We start from the raw sequence: 23,907 nt of genomic DNA, 5'->3' as shown, positions 1-23,907 counted from the left end.
TACCCTTACTGCTTTCTAAGTAAACAACATCTAGTCATTTCCTCTTGTTGACAGATTTACTGATTCCTAGATTATGTTTAGAGATTGTGTGTGTATTTGTGTGTGTATTCATGAGCACACACATGTGCACACTTACATACTTTACTACAGTTCTTTCTGTTTCTGTTGCACATTTTGGAACTTTTTTTTTTCTTCTAGTTTTTAAAGATAGTTCTCAGAAAGACCTGCTGAATTTTACTGGCACAATTCCTGTGATGTATCAGGGTAAGTGTGGAAGTTGAAAAAATGTGTGAGTTTTCTAAAAGAGCAGTTCATTTAATAACTTAAATTTGTTTATGCCATAACATTCTTAAAGTATTGTTACAGATATATGACCTATACAGAACCTTACTGGATCTGTTCCAGTCAAGGAAGGCCTATATTAATCTCAACAAGTTCAGTTCAATTCAACAAATACTTACTGTCAACTAGATAAATCAAATAGAATAGCGTAACTTTGATCTCTTAAAAAGAGTTCAGCATTGTATAATGAGAATACATTGCCCAAAAGACACTAGGAAGCTGCATTTGGGGGAACTTCTTTCAAAGTAGGTGCTTCTTTGTGGTAGCTCCTGGATTATCACAAACTCCCTAATACTGCTACTCTGGAAGGCTCCAGGGTACAAAGGAAAGCAAGACAGACATAGGCCTGCCCTTGGGGAGAGTTACTTTTTTCTTCATTACATCTATATTTTGTTCCCCTCCTTTCCTCTCTATGTGATATAGCATTATCTCCATTCCATAGGTGAAACCGAATCTTAGCCTGGTCTGATTTACCTAAGATCACACAGCTAGTGTTAGCCTGAAACTCAGACTCCGACAAGAAAATTTTACAACACAGAGGCCATTAAAGCCCAAAGAAAGGAACACATTTTAGAGTGACCTAGCAGTTTAGAATAGCTAAGTGTTTGCCCAAAAATAAAGGAAAACAAATCACTGACTTTTCTTATACTTAACTCTTCCCATTTTTCCAGACCTACTTCTCCTGTGTTCATCAAGGACTAACCTTTCAGATAAGAATCACAAGAGGTTACTTATATATAGTATGATTTTAAGAACACCAGTGAATCTTTGTTTCCAAATATTTATTTGAAGTGGTGCCTGAAATTTCACCATTAGAAATTCACTGTTCTTGCCAGGTGTGGTGGCTCATGCCTGTAATCCCAGCACTTTGGGAGGCCTAGATGGGCAGATCACTTGAGGTCAGGAGTTCAAGACCAGCCCGGCCAACATGGTGAAATCCCATCTCTACTAAAAATACAAAAATTAGGCCTGATGGCACGCGCCTGTAATCCCAGCTACTCAGAAGGCTGAGGCAGGGGAATCTCTTGAACTTGGGAGACGGAGGTTGCAGTGAGCTGAGATTGTGCCACTGCACTCCAGCCTGGGTGACAGAGTGAGACTCAGTCTCAATAAAAAAAAAGTTCACTGTTCTTTTGAAATGCAAATAATCCCAGGAAGAATAACATCCATAATCACTAATACACAGTTATGTGCTTAAAGGACATTTTTGGTATTTGTTGAATAGTTGAGTTAGTTTGATTATTGACTGAAGGGCTTAGGAATAAGTGGCTTACTGGGGCATTTGAAACAGAAGATACACTGAAAAGGGGGCTGAGAAAGATCTGGAAACCAAATAGGGAGAGAACAGCGTACTTTGATCTCTTAAAAAGAGTTCAGCATTGTACAATGAGAATACATTGCCCAAAAGACACTAGGAAGCTGCATTTGGGGGGACTTCTTTTAAAGTAGGTGCTTCTTTGTGGTAGCTCCTGGATTATCACAAACCCCCTTAATTCCCCACTCCCCACCCCCAGTCATGACTTGTTGCTAGAGATGCAGTCATGTTTTGTTCTGCTTCTGTGTATGTCCCACCATGATACCTCCTTTTGCAATAGCAGGCACTCAGGAAATGTGTAGGAATTCATTTTGTTTTTATGCCTAGGTGAATGGATGGAGACAAATGCAGCTAGCCAGGGGATCCATGCAGAGATTGCAGTGAGGTAGGCAGAACAGGCATAGAGTTGATTTTTCTTTTCTTTCCTTGCTTTTCCCTGCCAAGCCTTCAGACTGTTTCCTGGCTTCGTAGAGGATTTTACTCAGACCTGTTCCCCTTAAGTTGTATTCTGAATTTATCTTGGTTAGATGTTGAAAAGAAAGGTAAGGGAAGGGAGGAAGGGAGAGGAAGAGGGAAGAAAACTGATTAAGGTGATTCATTCTGAGAGATAAAGGCCAATTCTTAACCCACCCCAGTGTTTTCAAGGGTAGTTGCATATTAACAGAGGAGCTTGTGAATTTAAATGAATTACTGCTTAGTAGTATTTCCATTTCTAATACAGAGTAGGGAGGTAACATGAGGGCAGAAAGGTTATCTTAATACCATTGGTAAAATCCCGCTGATTGGCACTATGCCTGTCCTGCAGTCATTGAGTTATGTCATTGATTCTTATGCTGGGGTCTTCCTCAGGTGCTCCCCCCACCTTTTTTTTCTGCATTACACTTTTCCTTTGCTTTGGAATTATATCAACTCAATGTGAATGCATACTAATTATTTCCTGCTGGTCAGAAGGTCAGAATGTTTATTATCTTTCTCATCTGTAAAATGGGCCAATAGTAGAGCCTGCCTCAGAGTTGTATGGCTTAAATGAATTACAGTAAGTAAAGCTCTTGGCATAGTGCCTGGCATATAGTGTGTGCCAGTATATGCTCAGTAAATGTGGCCATTATTATTTGTCTGCCTTTATTTTATTTATTTATTTATTTTTTGGTGATGGAGTTTTGCTCTTGTTGCCCAGGCTGGAGTGCAATGGTATGATCTCGGCTCACTGCAACCTCCGCCTCCTGGGTTCAAGTGATTCTCCTGCCTCAGTCTCCTGAGTAGCTGGGATTACAGGTGTGTACCACCATGCCCGGCTAATTTTGTATTTTTAATAGAGATGGGGTTTCTGCATGTTGGTCAGGCTGGTCTTGAACTCCTGCCCTCTGGTGATCTGCCCGCCTCTGCCTCCCAAAGTGCTGGGATTACAGGCATGAGCCACCGCGCTCGGCCTTGTCTGCCTTTATTACTCTCTTTTAGTTAACTAGTTTTATTAGTGTAATGATTATACATGCTTATGCTAAAAAAACATTTAAACATTTGGGAAGGGATGAAGTGAAGCCTATATCTATCCTCCCATCTACATGGAACTTCTGTTAATATTACTTTATGTTTACCTCTAGAAATTTTTGGTATTATTTCTTATACAGCCAACATTGTGTTAAGTCATAATGATACTTTTTCTTCAAACAGTCATTTTTTAGAGATGTATGTAATCTTTTTTTTCTTTTACTTTTTTTTGAGACGGAGTCTCGCACTGTCGCCCAGGCTGGAGTGCAGTGGCGCGATCTCGGCTCACTGCAAACGTCGCCTCCCAGGTTCACGCCATTCTCCTGCCTCAGCCTTCTGAGGAGCTGGGACTACAGGCGCCCACCACCACACCTGGCTAATTTTTTGTATTTTTAGTAGAGATGGGGTTTCACTGTGTTAGCCAGGATGGTCTCGATCTCCTGATCTCGTGATCTGCCCGCCTCGGCTTCCCGAAGTGCTGCGATTACAGATGTGAGCCACCACGCCTGGCCTCTTTTTTTTCTTCTAAGAGAGAGGGTGTTGCTCTGTTGCCTAGGCTAGAGTACAGTGGTGTGATCATAGCTAATTGTAACCTCAAATTTCTGGGCTCAAGCATTCTTACCGCCTCAGCCTCCTGAGTAGCTAGGACTACAGATATGTGCTACCACACCAGGGTCTTGCGTTGTTGCCCAGGCTGGTCTTGAAGTCCTGGACTCAAGCTGTCCTCCCATTTTGGCCTACCAATGTATCATCTTAATATCACACCTATCTAAATTTGTTTACATCCAACTTAAGTTACGTTCTTATGATATAATTCCTTTAAATCTGAGGACTTTTTATCAGAAGTTCGGACTCTTCAGTGCTGAATTACTAAAAGCTAGATGTGCAGGGTAGGAGTCAAGGTATTTGCTGATGGGAAAGAGGGAAGGAAGAAGAGACTAGTGAACTAGTGGTGAAATCTTACCATTTAGACACAGGAATCTGAGTCACCAGGTGCTTTGCCAGTCATGGGCTGTTAAAATGCATGAATACTGCTGGGGAGGGGCATTGGTGGAGGCAGATCCTTGATCAACCAGGGGAATACCTTCAATAGACATTTTTTGTTTTGTTTTGTTTTTTGAGACAGAGTCTTGCGCTGTCACCCTAGCTGGAGTGCAGTGGCGCAATCTCGGCTCACTGGAACCTCTGCCTCTTGGGTTCAAGCCATTCTCGTGCCTCAGCCTCCCAAGTATCTGGGATTACAGGTGCTTGCCACCATGCCCGGTTAACTTTTTGAATTTTTAGTGGAGACGGGGTTTCACCATGTTGGTCAGGCTGGTCTCGAACTCCTGACCTCAAGTGGTCAACCCACCTCAAAAGTGCTGGGATTACAGGTGTGAGCCACCACGCCCGGCCTTCAATAGACATTTCTTTCGTTTTCTTTAATGTGTAGTGATTAATGTAGGAAGTGACTCCATCAGGATTTGGGCTGCCACTCTGGCTATATTAGTAAACATTTTTGAAAATTTGATTTTTTTTGAGAGGCAGGGTGGATGATTTAGCCATTGTTTTAATTAAACTTACTCAAGTGTTATACCAGTGATCTAATAGGAAAATATTTCCAACATGAATGTGGATGAAATTGGGGGAATAGGCCTTGATTAACATTAATCCTTTATATGTAAACCTGACTAGACTACTCATTTCTTTTCTTTTTTTTTTTTTTTTTTTTTTTGAGACAGAGTCTCGCTCTGTCACCCAGGCTGGAGTGCAGTGGCGCAATCTCGGCTCACTGCAAGCTCTGCCTCCCAGGTTCACGCCATTCTCCTGCCTCAGCCTCTCCCAGTAGCTGGGACTACAGGCGCCCGCCACCACGCCCGGCTAATTTTTTGTATTTTTAGTAGAGACGGGGTTTCACCATGGTCTCGATCTGCTAACCTCGTGATCCGCCTGCCTCGGCCTCTCAAAGTGCTGGGATTACAAGCGTGAGCCACCGCACCTGGCCTTCATTTCTTTTCTTATTTCTTTTTTTTTTTTTTTTTTTGAGACAGGGTCTCACTCCGTAACCCAAGCTGGAGTGCAGTGACACAATCATGGCTTACTTCAAACTTGACCTACCAGGCTCAAGTCATCTGCCCATCTCAGCCTCCCCAGTAACTGGGACTATAGGTGTGTGCCACTACACCCAGCTAATTTTAAAATTTTTTTGTAGAGATGGGGTTCCTCCATGTTGCCTAGGCTGGTCTGAAACTCCTGGGCTCATGCAATCTGCTCACCTCAGCCTCCCAAAGTGCGGGGATTACAGGCTTCAGCCACCACCCCAGCCTACTCATTTCTTAAAATGCCGCCTAGCTATATTATAATGTGTGTGCTTTATTATTGTTTGAAGCTATGTTTCTTTTGTCTCAAATAGGTAATACATATAACATACCAATTCGTTTCTGGATTTTGGATTCTCATCCTTTCGCTCCCCCTATTTGCTTCTTGAAGCCAACTGCAAATATGGGAATCTTAGTTGGAAAACATGTGGATGCTCAAGGCAGAATATATTTGCCCTATCTCCAAAACTGGAGCCATGTAAGATCAATTTGGATTTTCTACAGAAAGCTTTTTTTTTTTTAAATACTTCTCATTGATTTTGCTGGTACAAATAAGTATGATACTGCATTTTCTTTCAATATTCTTCATGTGGTCTTCGGAAGTAATTTGAAATTGAGCTCTCTAGGGTTCCCCAAGTCCCAGAACCCTGATGACAACTGCCTGTACAAAGCTGCTCCCTCCAGGTTTTGGAGCCAACTGTTTGCTCCCTGTCTTTTTATAGTCGTTTCCCACTTAAGAAAGTACAGGAGGAGCTACTAGCAAGTGATTGGGGCATTATTTCCAAGTCCCTTCCTGTTACAGATTTTTATGTTATATTTATTTGTAGTTTTGCCTGTTTTTGACTTTTATATAAGTTGAATCATACTGTATGTAATCTTTTGTGACATGCTTTGTTTTAACCAATATTAAGTTTTAAAAAGTCGTCCACATTGGTCTATATATATAACTGTAGTATTTGTTTTATGTCCTCATGTTATATAATTTTGTATTCTGCATTTTTCATTGACCCTTATATTGAGCATTTCTCCATGTTAAACCATTTTCAAAATACATGGTTTTTAATGGTTGCCTGATGATCCAGCATAAAGATATTGCGTGTTGTATTTACAAATTGCCCTATCGTAAGATATTTAATGATGAACATCTTTAAATGTAAATGTTTGTATATATCTAATAGATCTTTGATAATTTCCTAATGATAAATCTCTTGGAGTAGAATTATTGGACCAAAGGTTTTCAATATTTTCAAGATTTTCTTATATATTACTAAATTGGCCTCCAAAAGGGTACACAAAATGATACATTTCTATAATCAGTAGAAATCAGTGTAGGAGGGTACCTATTTTACAGTACCTTTTCTCTAATAGAAGGTATTATTCTTAAAACAAACCTTTGCTTATCTTCTATACATTGGTTTAGACAGATGTATAGTATTCTCTCATTTTTGTAAATAATTAAGAATTTGTATAACAGGATAATTTATAATATGTTTATATGTACCCAGAAAGCTAGTAGGGCTGGAGGACAGGGGTATGTTGGAGTCCAGTGAGGTTGGAGTAAAGAATACCTTAGGATTATCACTTCTTATTTTATAGACAGCTTATAAAAAGGTGTATAATTGTAGATGCATTTTACTTTGTTTTATGGTTTTCTATATTTTTATATAGAAAACATTTAAAAAGAAGAAAAAAGAAATAGAAAAACAAAGGACATACTTCAGATTATCTATCAGTAGTAGGAGTTGACATTTTACTTTGTGAACATTTATGTTATTTGCATTACCTGATGATTTAAATAAGATTGCCAGTTAAATGTGATGAATGGGGCATAATAAAAATTTGTCAGTTGGAAGGACAAAAATGGATCTTACTCTTAATTTTCAGTTGTTTGGTTATTTGAGAAATTGAAATCATTTTCATTTACTTATCAATCATACGTTTCTTCGTTTTTGAATTGTGTTTCTCTCCTCCATCCATTGTTACACCCTTCTTTAAACAAAACAAAACAAAACAGAACTATCCTCGAGTAGTATTTTGACATTTGTACCATGTTGCAGGAATTCATGTATCCTGTTTCTTCTCTCTGGTTTTCATTGGTATCTCTTTTCATAATTTTGTTTATTTAATATATCCCTGGGGATAGTCTTATAATCTAGTGAAAGTTGTGCTTAATTTTAGTTTAGACAGTTCTGATTTTATTTTACTGTTCTGAGCCTCTTTATCATAAGTTAAAACTAGTCTCTTTTTTTGAGACAGAGTAATGCTGTCTTCACCCATGCTGGAGTGCAGTAGCACAATCATAGCTCACTGCACCCTCAAATTCCTGGGCTCAAGTGAGTTTCCCACCTCAGCCTTCTGAGTAGCTGGGACTACAAGCGTGGTCTACCATGCCCTACTAATTTTTAAATTTTTTGTACAGACAGGATCTCCCTATGTTGTCCAGGCTGGTATTGAACTCCTGGGATCAAGGCATCCTCCCACCTCAGCCTCCTAAAGTGATGGGATTACAAGTGTGAGCCACAGTGCCCCCGCTTAAAACTAGTCTTAAAAAGACATTACATTATTTAAATTGCCCTATTTAAAAGTACTGCAGCACCATTAAGTTCCACATGCAGTTGGAATTATAATTATGTAGCATAATTATATAGAACTTTGGAGCTAGAAGGAATCTAGAGGTCATCTAGGCTGGGGATTGCAATTTCTCTAAGAGATTCAGAGGGCCACGTTAGGCCTATGGAATTTGTTTGAACAGCACAGTTCGTTTTGTTTTACCTTATTTTGTTTTGTTCTTAATGTAAATTTGAATGCCTGTCGGCATGCTGTTTCCAATTTGCCACAGTAACCGTCTCTTCAGATTTTCTTGTACTTGACAGCTTCACACATTTAATGTTATCTGCTTGGTCCCCAAAGGTATTTGAATTCTTGGCCCTAATAGCCTCTTCTTACTTTATAAATAGTGAAACTCAGACTCTGAGAAATTAAGCACTTTTTAAATGAGCATACTACTAAATATTCATAAGAATAATAATAAACATCTGTTTTACACTCACGGCGTATAGTTTGCATTCATTGACTCATTTATTGCTCATAACAACCATTTGGGATTTATTATTCACATTGTGTTACTGATGACACTGAAGCTCAGAAAGGTTAGTGAATTTCATCAAGGTTGCTTAACCAATTACATTAAAACAATATTGTACCAGATTAGATAGTATTTTATCAGTGTTAATTTTCTGATTTGATAACAGTTAAAAGGAGAATGTCTTTTTCTTTTAGGAAATATACATTAAAGTCCTTAGGGGTAAAAGGACATCATGTTTGCAGTTTACTTGTTCAGTTTGTTCAGAAAAGAGAGAGAATAAACAAGCAAATGTGATCAAATGTTAACATTTGAGTAATCTAGGTGAAGAGTATATGTACTATTTTTGCAACTTTTCCGTAAGTCTGAAATTATTTCAAAATGAAAAGTTAAAAAAAAAAAGGAGAGTTCCTAAACCTAGGTATTCGGCTATTAAGCATATTCATGCTATTTTTCTACTTTTGGGAAATGTTGAATTAGCATTTCTTCTTCCTTTATTTTTCAAAGTATTCAATAATTTTTCATGAAAAGCATTACAACAGTTAAAAGTATCATATAATTTGTATGATGGTTTTTGAAAAATGAGAACATGATTGAATACTTCTTTTCGATTAACTCTAAAAGAATGTATAGGTTAAAAAAGTTTTTTTGTTTGTTTTGTTTGGAGATGAAGTCTCACTCTGTTGCCCAAGCTGGAGTGTAGTGGTGCAACCATAACTCACTGCATCTCAAACTCCTGGGCTCAAGTGATACTCCTGCCTCAACAAAGGTAGTATTCTTCAGCAAAATTTTTGTGTAACTTTTCTGTTTTTTGTGTATTCTACAGCCTAAATCTGTCATTGTTGGATTAATTAAAGAAATGATTGCCAAGTTTCAAGAGGAACTTCCCCTGTATTCTCTATCATCATCTGATGAGGCACGGCAGGTAGACTTGCTAGCCTATATTGCAAAAATCACTGAAGGTTTGTATATTTGTCAGGCAGATTGTCTTGAGAGTTATGAGTTACCAGTTTCTCACTAAACTCCTTTACTTTCTGCCACTTGATTTTTATAAATAAATTTGTGTGCATATGTACGTCTGTTTTTTTTGAAATAAGAAATTCCTGTGCCTCAGGCCAGGCGTGGTGGCTCACTCCTGTAATCCCAGGACTTTGGGAGGCCGAGGCAGGCAGATCACCTGAGGTTAGGAGTTGGAGACCAGCTTGGCCAACATGGTGAAACCCTATCTCTACTAAAAATAAAAAAAGTAGCTGGGCATAGTGGCGGGTGCCTGTAATCCTAGCTACTTGGGTGGCTGAGGTGGGAGAATTGCTTGAACCCGGGAGGCAAAGGTTGCAGTGAGCTGAGATTGAACAACTGCACTCCAGCCTGGGCAACAGAGCAAGACTCCATCCCAAAAAAAAAAAAAAAAAAAGGAAAAAAAAAAAGAAATTCCTTTGCCTTTATCACAGGGTATTACCATGTAATTCCAATAAATATTATTATTTTTTATTTTTTTATTTTTTTGAGATGGAGTCTCGCTGTGTCGCCCAGGCTGGAGTGCAGTGGTACCATCTGGGCTCACTGCAGCCTCTGCCTCCTGGGTTCAAGCGATTCCCCTGCTTCAGCCTCCCATGTTGCTGGGACTACAGGCATGCCTGGCCAATTTTTGTATTTTTGATAAGGATAAGGTTTTGCCATGTTGGCCAGGCTGGTTTTGAACTCCTGACCTCAGGTGATCCTCCCGCCTTGGCTTCCCAAAGTTCAGGGATTACAGGCATGAGCCACTGGGCCTGGCCAGGTTTCTTAAAGTGTAAAGAATTAGTCTTAAACAGATAAAACAATTCTTATATTGTTCAAAACCACTTGATGTATATTAATGATCCCATGATATGTATATGTAGCTTGTTGGCTTATTCAGTATATTGGACCAGAATATCTATGATTCTCCATGATTCTCATTAAGGATAAAGGCAAATACCTATGTTTGAAACATTTTGGTAAGGTGTTAGACATATTTTTTTATTGTAGACCAGAGCAATGAGTTGGAATATTTTTCAGAATTATGGAAATCCTACTTTTTTAGAGTCTTATACGATATTTTAAAAATGTTTAGAAAGGTACATTCTCTTTAGAAGGATAATTTCTATTTAGTCGAATATTTAATAGGAAACGTCTGTCTTCCTTGCATTCATTTGTTCAGTAGTATTTTTTGCCCATTATGGACTAGCACCATATTTTCTCTCTAAGCTATGAAGCCTGCTATATATTTTTTTAAAAGATCCTAAAAAAATTCTTGATATTTTTGAATTCTCAGGATAATCCACTTTTCTTTCTAGGTGTTTCAGATATAAATTCAAAGAGCTGGGCAAATCATGAGAATAAAACAGTCAATAAAATTACTGTGGTTGGAGGTGGAGAGCTGGGTATTGCCTGCACATTAGCAATTTCAGCAAAGGTATGTAAACATAGTGGTTATAAATACATCTATCATAGTGCCACACTTCTGGGCAGGTTATGTTTTACATACCAAAAAATGCCTTCATTTTGTCATGTGGGAAAACCTTATTTTGGCTTAAAATATATTTAGTAAGTTGACAAAAAAAAAAATAGTTGAAAGCTTTCATCAGTGATGTTGCCTCTTAATTAGTAGTTAGGCTTAGAAAAAGTGATTTGAAGAATGGGCTTATCCTCATCCAAGGGAAAGCTCAACTTGACATTCATATGACTTAGTCACAAATTATTTTGTATTTTCTGAATCATGCCACTTTAATTAAACTCTTATTTAATATAATAATTTTAGCTCTTTCTAAAATTAGCTTTTTAAAAAAAAAAAGATGGCCTTTTCTTACATAATTACTTTCTTTTAGGATCATGATTTCTGAGTTGATATTTTATACTAGCTTAGGGTTTGTTTTTTCATCAGTCCTTTTTACTAGTGTCTGCATAAATTGTTTGCAGAAAGGCTTAAATGCCCTTCTAGAGAGGTTCAAAAGACCTGCCTGCCTCCCTCCAGAGCCTAGTATCATGATAACAGCATGTCTGTTGTCATTTGAGAGATGTAGCCCTGAATAGAATAGCTGTCCCTCTATGTATTTATTTGGTGGCTGGCATTAGTTTTTCTTTTCTATATATATTTGATTGTTTTGCCATCTAAATTCTTCCCTTTCCATTTAAGACTCACATATGTCTTGGAGGTGGGTTCTACTTCAGCAAATAATTAAATTATATCCATGGAGCTAGAATATCTTAAAAGCTGGCTGCTCAGAGTTAAATATGCCAACTTTTGGCATGCTATAGTTTTATTTCTTTCACCCTCCATTTGAATACACTAGTACCTCTTTTTTTTTTTTTTTTTTTTTTTTTTTTTAGGTGGAGTCTCGCTCTGTCACCCAGGCTGGAGTGTAGTGGTACAATCTTGGCTTACTACAGCCTCTGCCTCCTGGGTTCAAGCAATTCTCCTGCCTCAGCCTCATGAGTAGCTGGGACTACAGGCATGTGCCACGACGCCCAGCTAATTTTTGTATTTTTAGCAGAGACAGGGTTTTGCCATGTTGGCCAGGCTGGTCTCGAACTCCTGACCTCAAGTGATCCACCTGCCCTGGCCTCCCAAAGTGCTGGGATTACAAGTATGAGCCACCGTACCTGGCACCTCTTAATTAGAATTTGAGTTGTATTCAGTCTTTTGTCACTAAATAAATGCTTCTATAAACATTTCAAGTTGCTTATTTTTTCATCTGAATTTTTATTTGGTCATACATTATTTTATTTTATTTAGACAGGGTCATGTTCTGTTGCACAGGCTGGAATGCAGTGGTGCAATCTCAGCTTACTGCACCCTCCACCTCCCCAGCTCAAGCCATCCTGCCACCTCAGCCTCCCAAGTAGCTGGGCCTACAGGCGCCAGCCACCATCCCCACTAATTCTTGTATTTTTTTGTAGAGACAGGGTTTCACCATGTTGCCCAGGCCGGTCTTGAATTCCTGGGCTCAAGCAATCTTCCTGCCTCAGCCTCCCAAAGTGCTGGGAGTACAAGCATGCCCCACTGCACCCGGCCTGGTTGTACATAATTTAAAAAAATAGTACTAGTGAGTCAGAGGGCATGAATGGTTTTTATAGCACTTATGACATAGTGCCAGATTGCTCTTCGGAAAGGCAGAACTAATTTATGCTGCTAATAACATGCACATCAACCTGATTTTTGACATCCCTAACAGTACTAAGTTTAATTTATTTGTAATTATTTGTCTTTTTATTTTATTTATTTTTTTTTTTTGGTAAGCACAAGAAGGCATCTGAAAGTCTGAAAGTCATGGTTTTTCATTTTTGTTTTTGAGACCAGGTTTCTCTCTGTAGCCCAGGTTGGCGTGCACTGGTATGATCATGGCTCACTGCAGTCTCTATCTCCTGGGCTTAAGAGATCTTCCCACCTCAGCCTCCTGAGTAGCTGGGACCACAGGGGTGTGCCACTACACCTAAGTAATTTTTAATTTGTTTGTAGAGATAGGTCTCCCTGTGTTGCCTAGATTGGTGTTGAACTCCTGGTTCAGACTATCGTCCTGCCTTGGCCTCCCAAAGTGCTGGGATTACAGGCCTGAGTCACTGCTCCTGGCCATGTTTTTAAACTGTTAGAAGAATCTCACTGTCTTTATTTGTCTGTGAATTGTCTGGGTAGAAAATTTGCCGTTTTTCAGCTGGGCCCGGTGGCTTACACCTGTACTCCCAGCACTTTGGGAGGCCAAGGCAGGAGAATCAGTTGAGCCCAGGAGTTTGAGACCAGCCTGGGCAACACGGCGAGATCCCCATTTCTACAAAAAAAAATTTTTTTTTTTTTTTTTTTTGGAGAGGGAGTCTCGCTCTGTCTCCCAGGCTGGAGCGCAGTAGCATGATCTCAGCTCACTGCAACCTCCATCTCCCAGGTTCAAGTGATTCTCCTACCTTAGCCTCCCGAGTAGCTGGGATTACAGGCGCGTGCCTCTACACCCAGCTAATTTTTGTATTTTTAGTAGAGAGGGAGTTTCTCTATGTTGGCCAGGCTAGTCTCGAGCTCTTGACCTCAGGTAATCTGCCTGCCTCAGCCTCCCGAAGTGCTGGGATTACAGGTGTCAGCCACTGCATCCACCCTACAAAAATTAAAAATTAGCCAGGTGTGGTGGTGCACACTGGTAGTCCCAGCAACTTGGGTGGCTGAGGATTGCTTGAGCCTGGGAGGTTGAGGCTGCAGTGAGCTGCGATTGTGCAGTTGTACTCTAGCCTGGGCGACACAGTGAGACCCTGTCTCAAAAAAAAATTCTGTTTTTCTTTTTAGACATTAATATTTTGATACAAAGTACAATATTCATAAGCCACTATTGTGACTGCAACAGTGATAGCACTCATAATAGTGGCAACAAAAGTAGTGGTGGTAGCAGCAGTAACTAACCTTTACAGAATGTTTATTAGGTACCAGGCACTTGTCTAAACACTTGACTCTTGTTTTTTTTTCTTGAAATGGAGTCTCACTCAGTCACCCAGGCTGGAGAGCAGTGGCGCAGACTTTTTTTTTTTTTTTTTTTTTTGAGACAAAGTCTCGCCTTGTTCCCCAGGCTGGATTGCAGTGGTGCGATCTCAGCTCACCGCAACCTCCTGCGTCCTGGGTTCAAGTGATTCTCCTTCCTTAGCCTGGGATTACAGGTGCCCGTCACCACACCTGGCTAATTTTTGTATTTTTGGTAGAGACGGGGTTTCACCATGTTGGCCAGGCTGGTCTTGAGCTCCTGACCTCAGGTGATTCGCCCGCCTCGGCCTCCCAAAGTGCTGGGATTACAGGCGTGAGCCACTGTGCCCGGCCAGTGGTGCGATCTTGACTCACTACAACCTCTGCCTCCCGGGTTCAAGCGATTCTCCCACCACAGCCTCCCAAGTAGCTGGGATTACAGGTACGTGCCACCATGCCCGGTTAATTTTTGTACTTTTAGTTGAGATGGGATTTCACTGTGTTTGTAGGCTGGTCTGGAACTCACTTCTGACCTCAGGTGATCCACCAGCCTCGGCCTCCCAAAGTGCTGGGATTATAGGCATGAGCCACCGTGCCCGGCCCCCTTGACTCATTTTTACAACAACCCTTTGTTTTGGTACTGTTATTACTGCCATTTTACAAATGAAGAAACAAAGGCATAGGGAGGTTACCCAAGTTGCCCCAAATTACACTGTTAATAAATGATGAAGCGAGAACTTAAAGACCAGGTAATCTGTTTATCAGAGCCTGTATTCTAGATCCTTACTACACAAAGTGTGGCTTTCAAACTAGCAGCATTGGTACCACCTGAGTTCTTGCTAGCAATGCCTAATCCAGGACCCTTCCCAGACCTACTGAAACAAAATCTGCATTTTTTTTTTTTTTTTTTTTTTTTTTTTTTTTGAGACGGAGTCCCACTCTGTCCCAGGCTGGAGTGCAATGGCACGATCTCCATTCATTGCAACCTCCACCTCCCGGCTTCAAGAGATTCTCCTGCCTCAGCCTCCCGAGTAGCTGGGACTACAAGCATGCGCCACCAGGCCCGGCTAATTTTTGTATTTTTGGTAGAGACAGGGTTTCACCATGTTGGCTATGGGGCTCTCAAACTCCTGAACTCAGGCAACCAACCTGCCTTGGCTTCCCAAAGTGCTCAGATTACAGGGCTGAGCCACCATGCCCAGCTAAAATCTGCATTTTAATAAAATCCCTGGTGATAATATATGCTTCATTGATTGATTACATGGTGACATTTTAAAACTTTTTCAATCTCTGCTATAAACCACTATATTGTCTCATTGTTGTTACTGATGAATACTTTGTTGTTCCTAGTCTTATGAATATCCTTAATATTGTATTCTTTTACACATGTACTGATAAATTTGCAGGATGATTTCTATAAATGAATTGATGAATTCAAGGAGTTAATGTTTTAAATTTTTGATAGAAAATTGTCAAATTATCTTTTATTAATTATACCAGTTTATTCCCATACCCATAATATGTAAGAATACTTATTTTCCTACACCTACTGCTAAACTTCTGGATTTTTTTGTGCCTTATAAATGAAACTGGTAACTCATAGTTTTCTTTTCCTTATGGGTATGGTTAGCAATAAAATTAATAACTATGTTTTAGAGGGGATTACTATATGCAAGCCCTGTGTCACATAATTAATCTTACAACCTCTTAAAGTAAGGCCGAATTCAATGACTGTCCCAGTGTTACATAGCTAATACATAGTGTAGCAGGGTTATTTTCTTTGTGTGTGTGTGTGTGTGTGTGTGTGTGTAGAGACGGGGTTTTGCCATGTTGCCCAGGCTGGTCTGAAACTCCTGGACTCCAGCCTATGCCGATCCTGTCCTTCCAAACTGCTGGGATTACAGGTGTGAACCACCGTGCCCAGCCAGGGTTGTTTTCTTTACCATCACACTTTCTGCCTGATAGTCTGGTAGATCTTTGGGTACTTTTGCCCGTGAATCCTAAAATAGGAGATATCCTCAAGTCTCCTACTACTTTGGAGAAAGACCTTCCATAAAGGTAAACTGATTTTTAGGAGTTTCCATGCTGTTATTTATAGTCAGCCCACTGTGCCACCCTATTTACAGGCATGTGGAGTATTTTCCATGAGATCTCTGGGGAGAGTACTGCATGATAATAGGATTTGATTTTAGATTTTATAGCTATTATACTTTTTTAAAGAAAAAGCTGGCATTATTTTTTTAACTTTTCTGCTAGAAATAAGACACCCAAATAGACCCAAAAGCACTTTCAGAATGAAAATGATAACATCAAAGTGAAAACATAAATCAAGAGCAATAGCAGAAGTATTGAGTGCACCAAGTCATCTTTATTAACTCATCCCATTAAAAGAAACCTGCAGGGGCCAGGCATGGTGGCTCATGCCTGTAATCCCAGCACTTTGAGAGGACGAGGCAGGCAGATCACTTGAGGTCAGGAGTTCGAGACCAGCCTAGCCAACATGGTGAAACCCCATCTCTACCAAAAATATAAAAAATTAGCCAGGTGTGGTGGTGCGTGCCTGTAATCCTGGCTACTTGGGAGGCTGAGACAGGAGAATTGCCTGAACCTGGGAGGTGGAGGTTGCAATGAGCTGAGCTCGTGCTACTGCACCCCAGCCTGGGCGACAGAGCAAGACTCCTTCTCAGAAAAAAAAAAAAAAAAGAAAAGAAAAAGAAACCTGCAGAGCTGGGCGCAGTGGCTCACACTTGTAATTCCAGAACTTTGGGAGACCAAGGCGAGCACATCACCTGAAGTCAGGAGTTCGTGATGAGCCTGGCCAACATGGTGATACCCCATCTCTACTAAAATACAAAATTAGGCGGGCATGGTGGTGCATGCCTGTAATCCCAGCTATTTGGGAGGCTGAGGCAGGAAAATCACTTGAACCCAGGAGGCAGAGGTTGCAGTGAGCCGAGATTGTACCATTGCACTCCAGCCAGGGCAACAAGAGTGAAACTCCGTTCTCAAAAGAAACCTGCAATCTGTGACTTGTGAGTTAAGCCCTGTTAAAGCTTTTAGTAGTCAAGCCTAAAGGATTACTTATTGAAGTTCATAATTTCTTTTTTTTTTTTTGAGATAGAGTCTCGCTGTATCGCCCAGGCTGGAGTGCAGTGACACAATCTTGGCTCACTGCAATCTCTGCCTCCTGGGTTCAAGCGATTCTCCTGCCTCAGCCTCCTGAGTAGCTAGGATTATAAGCATGTGCCACCATGCTCAGCTGGTTTTTGTATTTTTAGTAGAGACGGGGTTTCTCCATGTTGGCCAGGCTGGTCTCGAACTCCTGACCTCAGGTGATCCGCCTGCCTTGGCCTCCCAAAGTGCTGGGATTACAGGCCACCAAGCCCGGCCAAAATTAATAATTTCTTGCTTGCATGTCACTTTTATTGCTATTGTGTCACTTATTCTTCTTAACACTAAAAGACAGTGTATGAGCCCTGTTTATTGTCCTTTAGTCTTCATTGTTGAATGAATTTAAATTGAGTCACTGGCCATGTTCAGTGTAATGTTCTTTCTCTTACCGTACAGGGCATTGCAGACAGGCTTGTCCTCTTAGACCTCTCAGAAGGGACTAAAGGAGCCACGATGGACCTTGAAATCTTCAACCTTCCCAATGTGGAGATCAGCAAAGGTCTGTTTATTTTGCTTAAAGATGTTTGCCTTATTAGCTCTTCATTTTTGACTCCTAGAATGTTAATGCTGAAAAGCACCTTAAAGATCACCTTGTCCAAGTCTCTCATTTTACATATTGGGAAACTAAGATTGAAATAAGTTAAATGACTTACCCAAGGAGTCATTCAGGGATTTTAACTGATTATATTAATAGGAATCAAATGAGCAAATAATTCAGATTTATTCAGATTGGTCAGAAGGAGTTATTCTTTGTTTTTGACTTATACCTCAAAATAAATTTATCTCTGATTGCCTCTTTTCTTAGAATATATTGGTTAAGAGCATTGGCTTTAGAGTTCCACAGATAGAAGTTTCCATCCCTGCTCTGCCATGATAGTGCTGACATTTGTCAGATTATATAATCTCTCAAACTTCAGTTTTTTCATCTATAAAGTAGAAATAATACGTACTTCTTGGTTTATAGCAAAGTGCTAAACCAAGAATAAGAAAAAAAAATTTAGCTGGGTGTGGTGGCTCATGACTGTAGTCCCAACCACATGGGAGGCTGAGGCAGAAGGATTACTTGAGCCCAGGTGTTCAAGGCTGCAAGGCACTAGGATTGTGACTGTGAATAGCCACCACACTCCAGCCTGAGCAACATATCGAGACCCTGTCTCTGAAAAAAAAAAAAAAAAGAAAGAAAAAAATTCAGTTTACATTTATTGCACTAAAAATATATTGTTAAAATAAATTTTAATAATAGAAAGATTTTCTATGTCAATAACATTTGAGTGGGCCAGGCGCGGTGGCTCACGCCTGTAATCCCAGCACTTTGGGAGGCCGAGGCGGGCGGATCACAAGGTTGGGAGATTGAGACCATCCTGGCGAACATGGTGAAACCCCATCTCTACTAAAAATACAAAAAAATTAGCTGGGCGTGGTGGTGGGTGCCTGCAGTCCCAGCTACTCGGGAGGCTGAGGCAGCAGAATGGTGTGAACTCGGGAGGCGGAGCTTGCAGTGAGCCGAGATGTGCCACTGCACTCCAGCCTGGGTGACAGAGCGAGACTCCATCTCAAAAAAAAAACAAAAAATAAAAAAAAACATTTGAAATGTTAAATTTTCTATCTCTTTTTTTTTTTTTTTTTGAGTCAGGGTTTCACTCTGTCACCCAGGCGTGAGTGAGTGGCATGATTCAGCTCACTGGAACATCCACTTCCCCAGCTCAAGCTATCCTTTCACCTCTGCCTCCCAAGTAGCTCGGACTATAGACATGCGCCACCACGCCTGGCTAATTTTTGTATTTTTAGTAGAGACAGGATTTGCCTTATTGCCCAGGCTGGTCTTGAATTCCTGGACTCAAGTGATCTGCCCACCTCAACCTCCCAAAGTACTAGGATTACAGTCATGAGCCACCGCACCCTGCCCTATCTCATTTTTTAATTTAAAAACTTGCATGTATTTTATAATGTATGTAACATATTAGTATAGACATATTTATGTAGGTAAATACCATATTTGGGGATGTGGAGTTGAAAGTATTTTACCAAGGATGCATGATCCAAAAAAAAGAAAAAAGGCCACTGAACTAGAATAAATATTTCCTAAAGCCTTTTACCAAGTTATGGGTAAGGTCAGATTATAACATGCTATAGTTGTTTGGCTTTCCTTTGCCTTTCCTTAGGTCCCCTTTATTCCTTGACAGTATTTTCCAAATAATATATAAAGACATACAGTATTACAAGCCTCAGTAAACTAAGGAATGGTAGTCAGAAAAGTTGAAATTATACCTATCAATTGTAAAAGTTAGGTGTAAAAGTTTTAGTAAGCCTTCGGCCACCTGTAGGATACAATGAGTTCATTTTCCTTCTCTGGAAAGAGTACCACAGTTGCTTTAAGGATCTTTTTCGTAGGTCTCATGTAGAAGTTCTTTGGGGAACTGGATATTCTCTTGTGCCTGTGATTTTCAGGTACTGAAGTTCTTAAAGGACCTCTTAACTCTTCTAAATCACTTTAGGAGACTCCTCAGTATATGGACTCTAGAGGTTGTGAGGCCACGCAGGACTGAACAAATTGTTTCTTTCTGTGTGTCTCATTAACCATCAATAGCTATTGCTTCAGATAATTGAAAGACTAGAATCCCTGGAATAGATGTGTAGTGCATGGTGCTTGCCACCAAGTAGGGAGTCAGTAATTATCTGTTGAATGTTGAATGAGTGTGTATCATCTTGAGGTAACTTTCATTCATGTTCCCCTTATTGTGGTTGTACATTTTTTTTTTTTAGAGACAAGGTCTTGCTCTGGGGTCCAAGCTGGAGTGCAGTGGTGCCATCATAGCTCATTGTAACCTCAAACTCCTGGGTTCAAGCGATCCTCCCACCTCAGCCTCCTAAGTAGCTTGGACTATAGGCATATGCCACCATGCCTGGCTAATTTATTTTCATTTTTGCAGAGACAGGGTCTTGCTATGTTGCCCTGGGTGGTCTTAAACTCCTAGCCTCAAGCAGTCCTCCTGCCTCAGCCTCATAAGTATCTGGGACTACAGGTGCATGTCACCATACCCAGCTTGGTTGTATATTTCTGATAGCATTTAATTTAATTACTATTAGATGAAGTAATTTTATTTATTCGTTTGTTTATTTTTTTAGACAGTGTCTCACTCTGTTGCCCAGGATGGAGGGCAGTGGCAGAATCATGGCTCACCGAAGCCTTGATCTACCAGGCTCAAGTGATTCTCCTATCTCAGCCTCCCAAGTAGCTGGGACCACAGGCATGCGCCACCATATCTGACTAATTTTTTTTTTTTTTTTTTTTTTTTTTTTTAGACAGAGTCTCGCACTTTCACCCAGGCTGGAGTGCAGTGGCACGATCTCGGCTCACTGCAAACTCCACCTCCCAGGTTCACACCATTCTCCTGCCTCAGCCTCCCGAGTAGCTGGGACTACAGGTGCCCACCACCACGCCCAGCTAATTTTTTGTATTTTTAGTAGAGATGGGGTTTCACTGTGTTAGCCAGGATGGTCTTCATCTCCTGACCTTGTGATCCACCCTCCTCAGCCTCCCAAAGTGCTGGGATTACAGGCGTGAGCCACCGCACCCGGCCCTAATTTTTTCATTTTTTGTAGAGACAGGGTCCCACTATGTTGCCAAGGTTGTTCTTGAACTCCTGGGTTCAAGCCGTCCTCTCTCCTTTGCCTCCCAAAATGCTGGGATTACAGGCATGAGCCACTGCACCCATCCTTAGATGAAGTAATTTTAAATGTAATGTTAACTGACTTCTCGTGAATATAGTCTGTGATATGGAGAAGTACATTAATAATTTGGGGAATTAAAGCTCATTTGGAAATTTTAGTAATGCCCCATTGTAACACACATAGATTGCAGCTGACTGATCATTTGATGTCTTTTTTAATAGCTACTATAACATTTTGGGGAGGGATATACATATATACATATGAGCATGAAAATTTACATACAGTTACATACATACATACACAGTTATGCTTGTGTATATACCGACAATCTGGAGAAATACTAAGAAACTGTTAAGACGTTGGGCGCGGTGTCCCTTGCCTGTAATCCCAGCACTTTGAGAGGCCGAGGCGGGTGGAGCACCTGAGGTCAGGAGTTCAGGACCAGCCTGGCCAACATGGTGGAAACCCATCTCTACTAAAACTACAAAAAATTAGCCAGGCATGTTGGCGTGTACTTGTAATCCCAGCTACTCAGGAGGCTGAGGCAGGAAGATCGCTTGAACCTGGTAGGCAGAGGTTGCAGTGAGCTGAGATTGTGCCATTGTACTCCAGCCTAGGCAACAAGACTAAAAACTCTGTCTCAAAAAAAAAAAAAAAAACGGCCAGGCACAGTGGCTCACGCCTGTAATCCCAGCACTTTGGGAGGCCGAGGCGGGAGGATCACCTGAGGTCGGGAGTTCAAGACCAGCCTGACCAACATGGAGAAACCCCATCTCTACTAAAAATACAAAAATTAGCCAGATGTGGTGGTACATGCCTATAATCCCGGCTACTCAGGAGGCTGAGGTGGGAGAATTGCTTGAATCTTGGAGGAAGAGGTTGAAGTGAGCCGAGATCGTGCCATTGCACTCCATCCTGGGGGCAACAAGAGCGAAACTCCATCTCAAAAAAAAAAAAAAAAAAAAAAAGAAACTATTAAGAGTAGTTGCTTCAGGAGTCAGACCGAGGGAATTGATTTTGCACTTGTTTTTTGCATATAGTAGTATATATATTTAAATCCTTTTATCTTTTTATTGTGCTCAAATACACATAACATAAAATTTACCATTGGTGACTTTAGGTACTCATTCACAATGTTGTGCAACTATCACCACTAATTTCCAGCATTTTCACCACCCCAAAAGAAGCTCTGTACACATTGAGCAATTACTCTCCATTTTCCCTTCTCCCAGGTTCTGGCAACTACTAATCTGTCTGTTCTGTGGATTTTCCCCTACTAGCTATTTTATATAAATGGAATCATAGAGTATGTGACTTGTGTCACTTTGCATAATGTTTTCAAGGTACATCCATATTGTGGCACGTGTCAGTGCATCATTCATTTTTGTGGCTAATGTTTCTTGGTATGGATATAGCACATTTTATTTATCCATTTATCAGTTAATGGACATCGGGTTGCACTTTTTCACCATTGTAACTAGTGCTACTATGAACATTCATGTACCAGTTTTTTTAATACCTCTTGTTGGTTCTTTTGGATATATATCCAAAAGTGAAATTGCTGGATTATATGGTAATTTGATCTTTAACTTATTAAGGAATTAACTCTACACTTTTGAAGATGTTTATTAACAGTACATATAGCTCTAAGTAACTCTATTTCTTTGAAAAGTTTCTACATAATATTCCATCATGTGAATGACTGTATTTTCCTTTTTCTTTTCTTTTTTTTTTTTTTGAGACACAGTCTTGCTCTGATGCACAGGCTGGAGTGCTGTGGCACAATCTTGGCCCACTGCAACTTCCGCTTCCTGGGTTCAGGCTATTCTCCTGCCTCAGCTTCCCAAGTAACTGGGATTATGGGAGCACGCCACCATGCCCAGCTAATTTTTTTTTTTTTTTTTTTTGAGACGGAACCTCACTTTGTCACCCAGGCTGGAGTGCAATGGCGCTATCTCAGCTCACTGCAACCTCTGTCTCCTGGGTTCAAGTGATTCTCCTGCCTCAGCCTCCCGAGTAGCTGGGACTATAGGCGCATGCCACCATGCCTGGCTAACTTTTTGTATTTTTAGTAGAGACGGGGTTTCACCATGTTAGCCAGGATGGTCTCGATCTGCTGACCTCGTGATCCACCCGCCTTGGCCTCCCAAAGTGCTGGGATTACAGGTGTGAGCTACTGCGCCCAGCCTAATTTTTTTTTTTTTCTTTTTGAGACCAAGTCTTACTCGTTCAGGCTGGAGTGCAATGGTGCAATCTTGGCTCTCTGCAAACTTCACCTCCTGGGTTCAAGCGATTCTCTTGCCCCAGCCTTCCAAATAGCTGGGGTTACAGGTGTGCGCCACCACACCTGGCTAATTTTGTATTTTTAGTAGAGACAGGGTTTCACCATGTTGGTCAGGCTGGTCTTGAACTCCCGACCTCAGGTGATCCGCCCTCCTCAGCCTCCCAAAGTGCTGTGATTACAGGCGTGAGCCACCCTGCCTGGCCTAATTTTTTTATTTTTATTTTTATTTTTTGAGACAGTCTTGCTCTGTTGCTCAGGCTGGAGTGCAGTGGTGCCATCTCGGCTCACTGCCACCTCCACCTCCTGGGTTCAAGTGATTCTCCTGCCTCGGCCTCCTGAGTAGCTGGGATTACAGGTGCACACCACCACACCTGGCTAATTTTTGAATTTTTGGTAGAGACGGGGTTTCACCATGTTGTCCAGTCTGGTGTCAAAACTTCTGGCCTCAAGTGATCCACCTGCCTTGGCCTCCCAAAGTGCTGGGATGACAGGTGTGAGCCACCACACCCGGCCTAATTTTTGTATTTTTAGTAGAGATGGGGTTTCACCATGTTGGCCAGGCTGGTCTTGAACTCCTGACCTCAAGTGATCCACCCACCTTGGCCTCCCAAAGTGCTGGGATTATAGGCGTGAGCCACCGCACTCAGCCTTCAGGAAGATTTTTAATAGCTATCATCTTAGCACAGTTTTCTAGATTAAGGGTCATTATCATTAGTACGAGAGAACACACATTTCTAAAATTTTGGATCATATTAAAAAATAATTTGAAAAGAGTATATTCAATAATTTTTAGTACTGTAAGAATGGCTTAATGATATACCAGATAAATGAAAATATGTGTAGTGTCTTCAGTATATTCAGACTGATAGAGTAGCTAGAATATTTCAGTAGGTCTCCACAGTATTTACGCATCATTATTTGATACAGAGTTACCTGGTCTTTCAGTATTTTAAATAATCAGCAGTGTTTTAAAATGAGTTCATATTTCATTCATCATAACATTGGCCTCATAATCCGAGA

The 23,907-nt window shown here is 40.7% G+C and overlaps 1 protein-coding gene across 4 annotated transcripts in view; it reads left to right on the top strand.

Annotated features, from left to right (window-relative positions):
- Positions 1 to 23,907, top strand: part of UEVLD (UEV and lactate/malate dehyrogenase domains) — a 59,661-nt gene that overhangs the window by 13,164 nt on the left and 22,590 nt on the right. For 2 of the 4 annotated variants that reach the window (XM_030829510.1, XM_030829508.1), the window contains exons 3-7: positions 199 to 264; positions 5,538 to 5,701; positions 9,132 to 9,267; positions 10,624 to 10,742; positions 17,328 to 17,430. In XM_030829510.1, coding sequence (XP_030685370.1) covers positions 199 to 264; positions 5,538 to 5,701; positions 9,132 to 9,267; positions 10,624 to 10,742; positions 17,328 to 17,430 — 588 coding nt within the window. Of the gene's footprint in view, positions 1 to 198; positions 265 to 5,537; positions 5,702 to 9,131; positions 9,268 to 10,623; positions 10,743 to 11,656; positions 12,001 to 17,327; positions 17,431 to 23,907 lie in introns of those variants that run through there. The other 2 variants (XM_030829511.1, XM_030829509.1) reach the window with 2 other exon arrangements.

This window comes from Nomascus leucogenys, chromosome 15, assembly GCF_006542625.1.
Source record: "Nomascus leucogenys isolate Asia chromosome 15, Asia_NLE_v1, whole genome shotgun sequence".
NCBI lineage: Eukaryota > Metazoa > Chordata > Mammalia > Primates > Hylobatidae > Nomascus > Nomascus leucogenys.
This window is presented reverse-complemented; position numbering and strand designations above follow the sequence as displayed.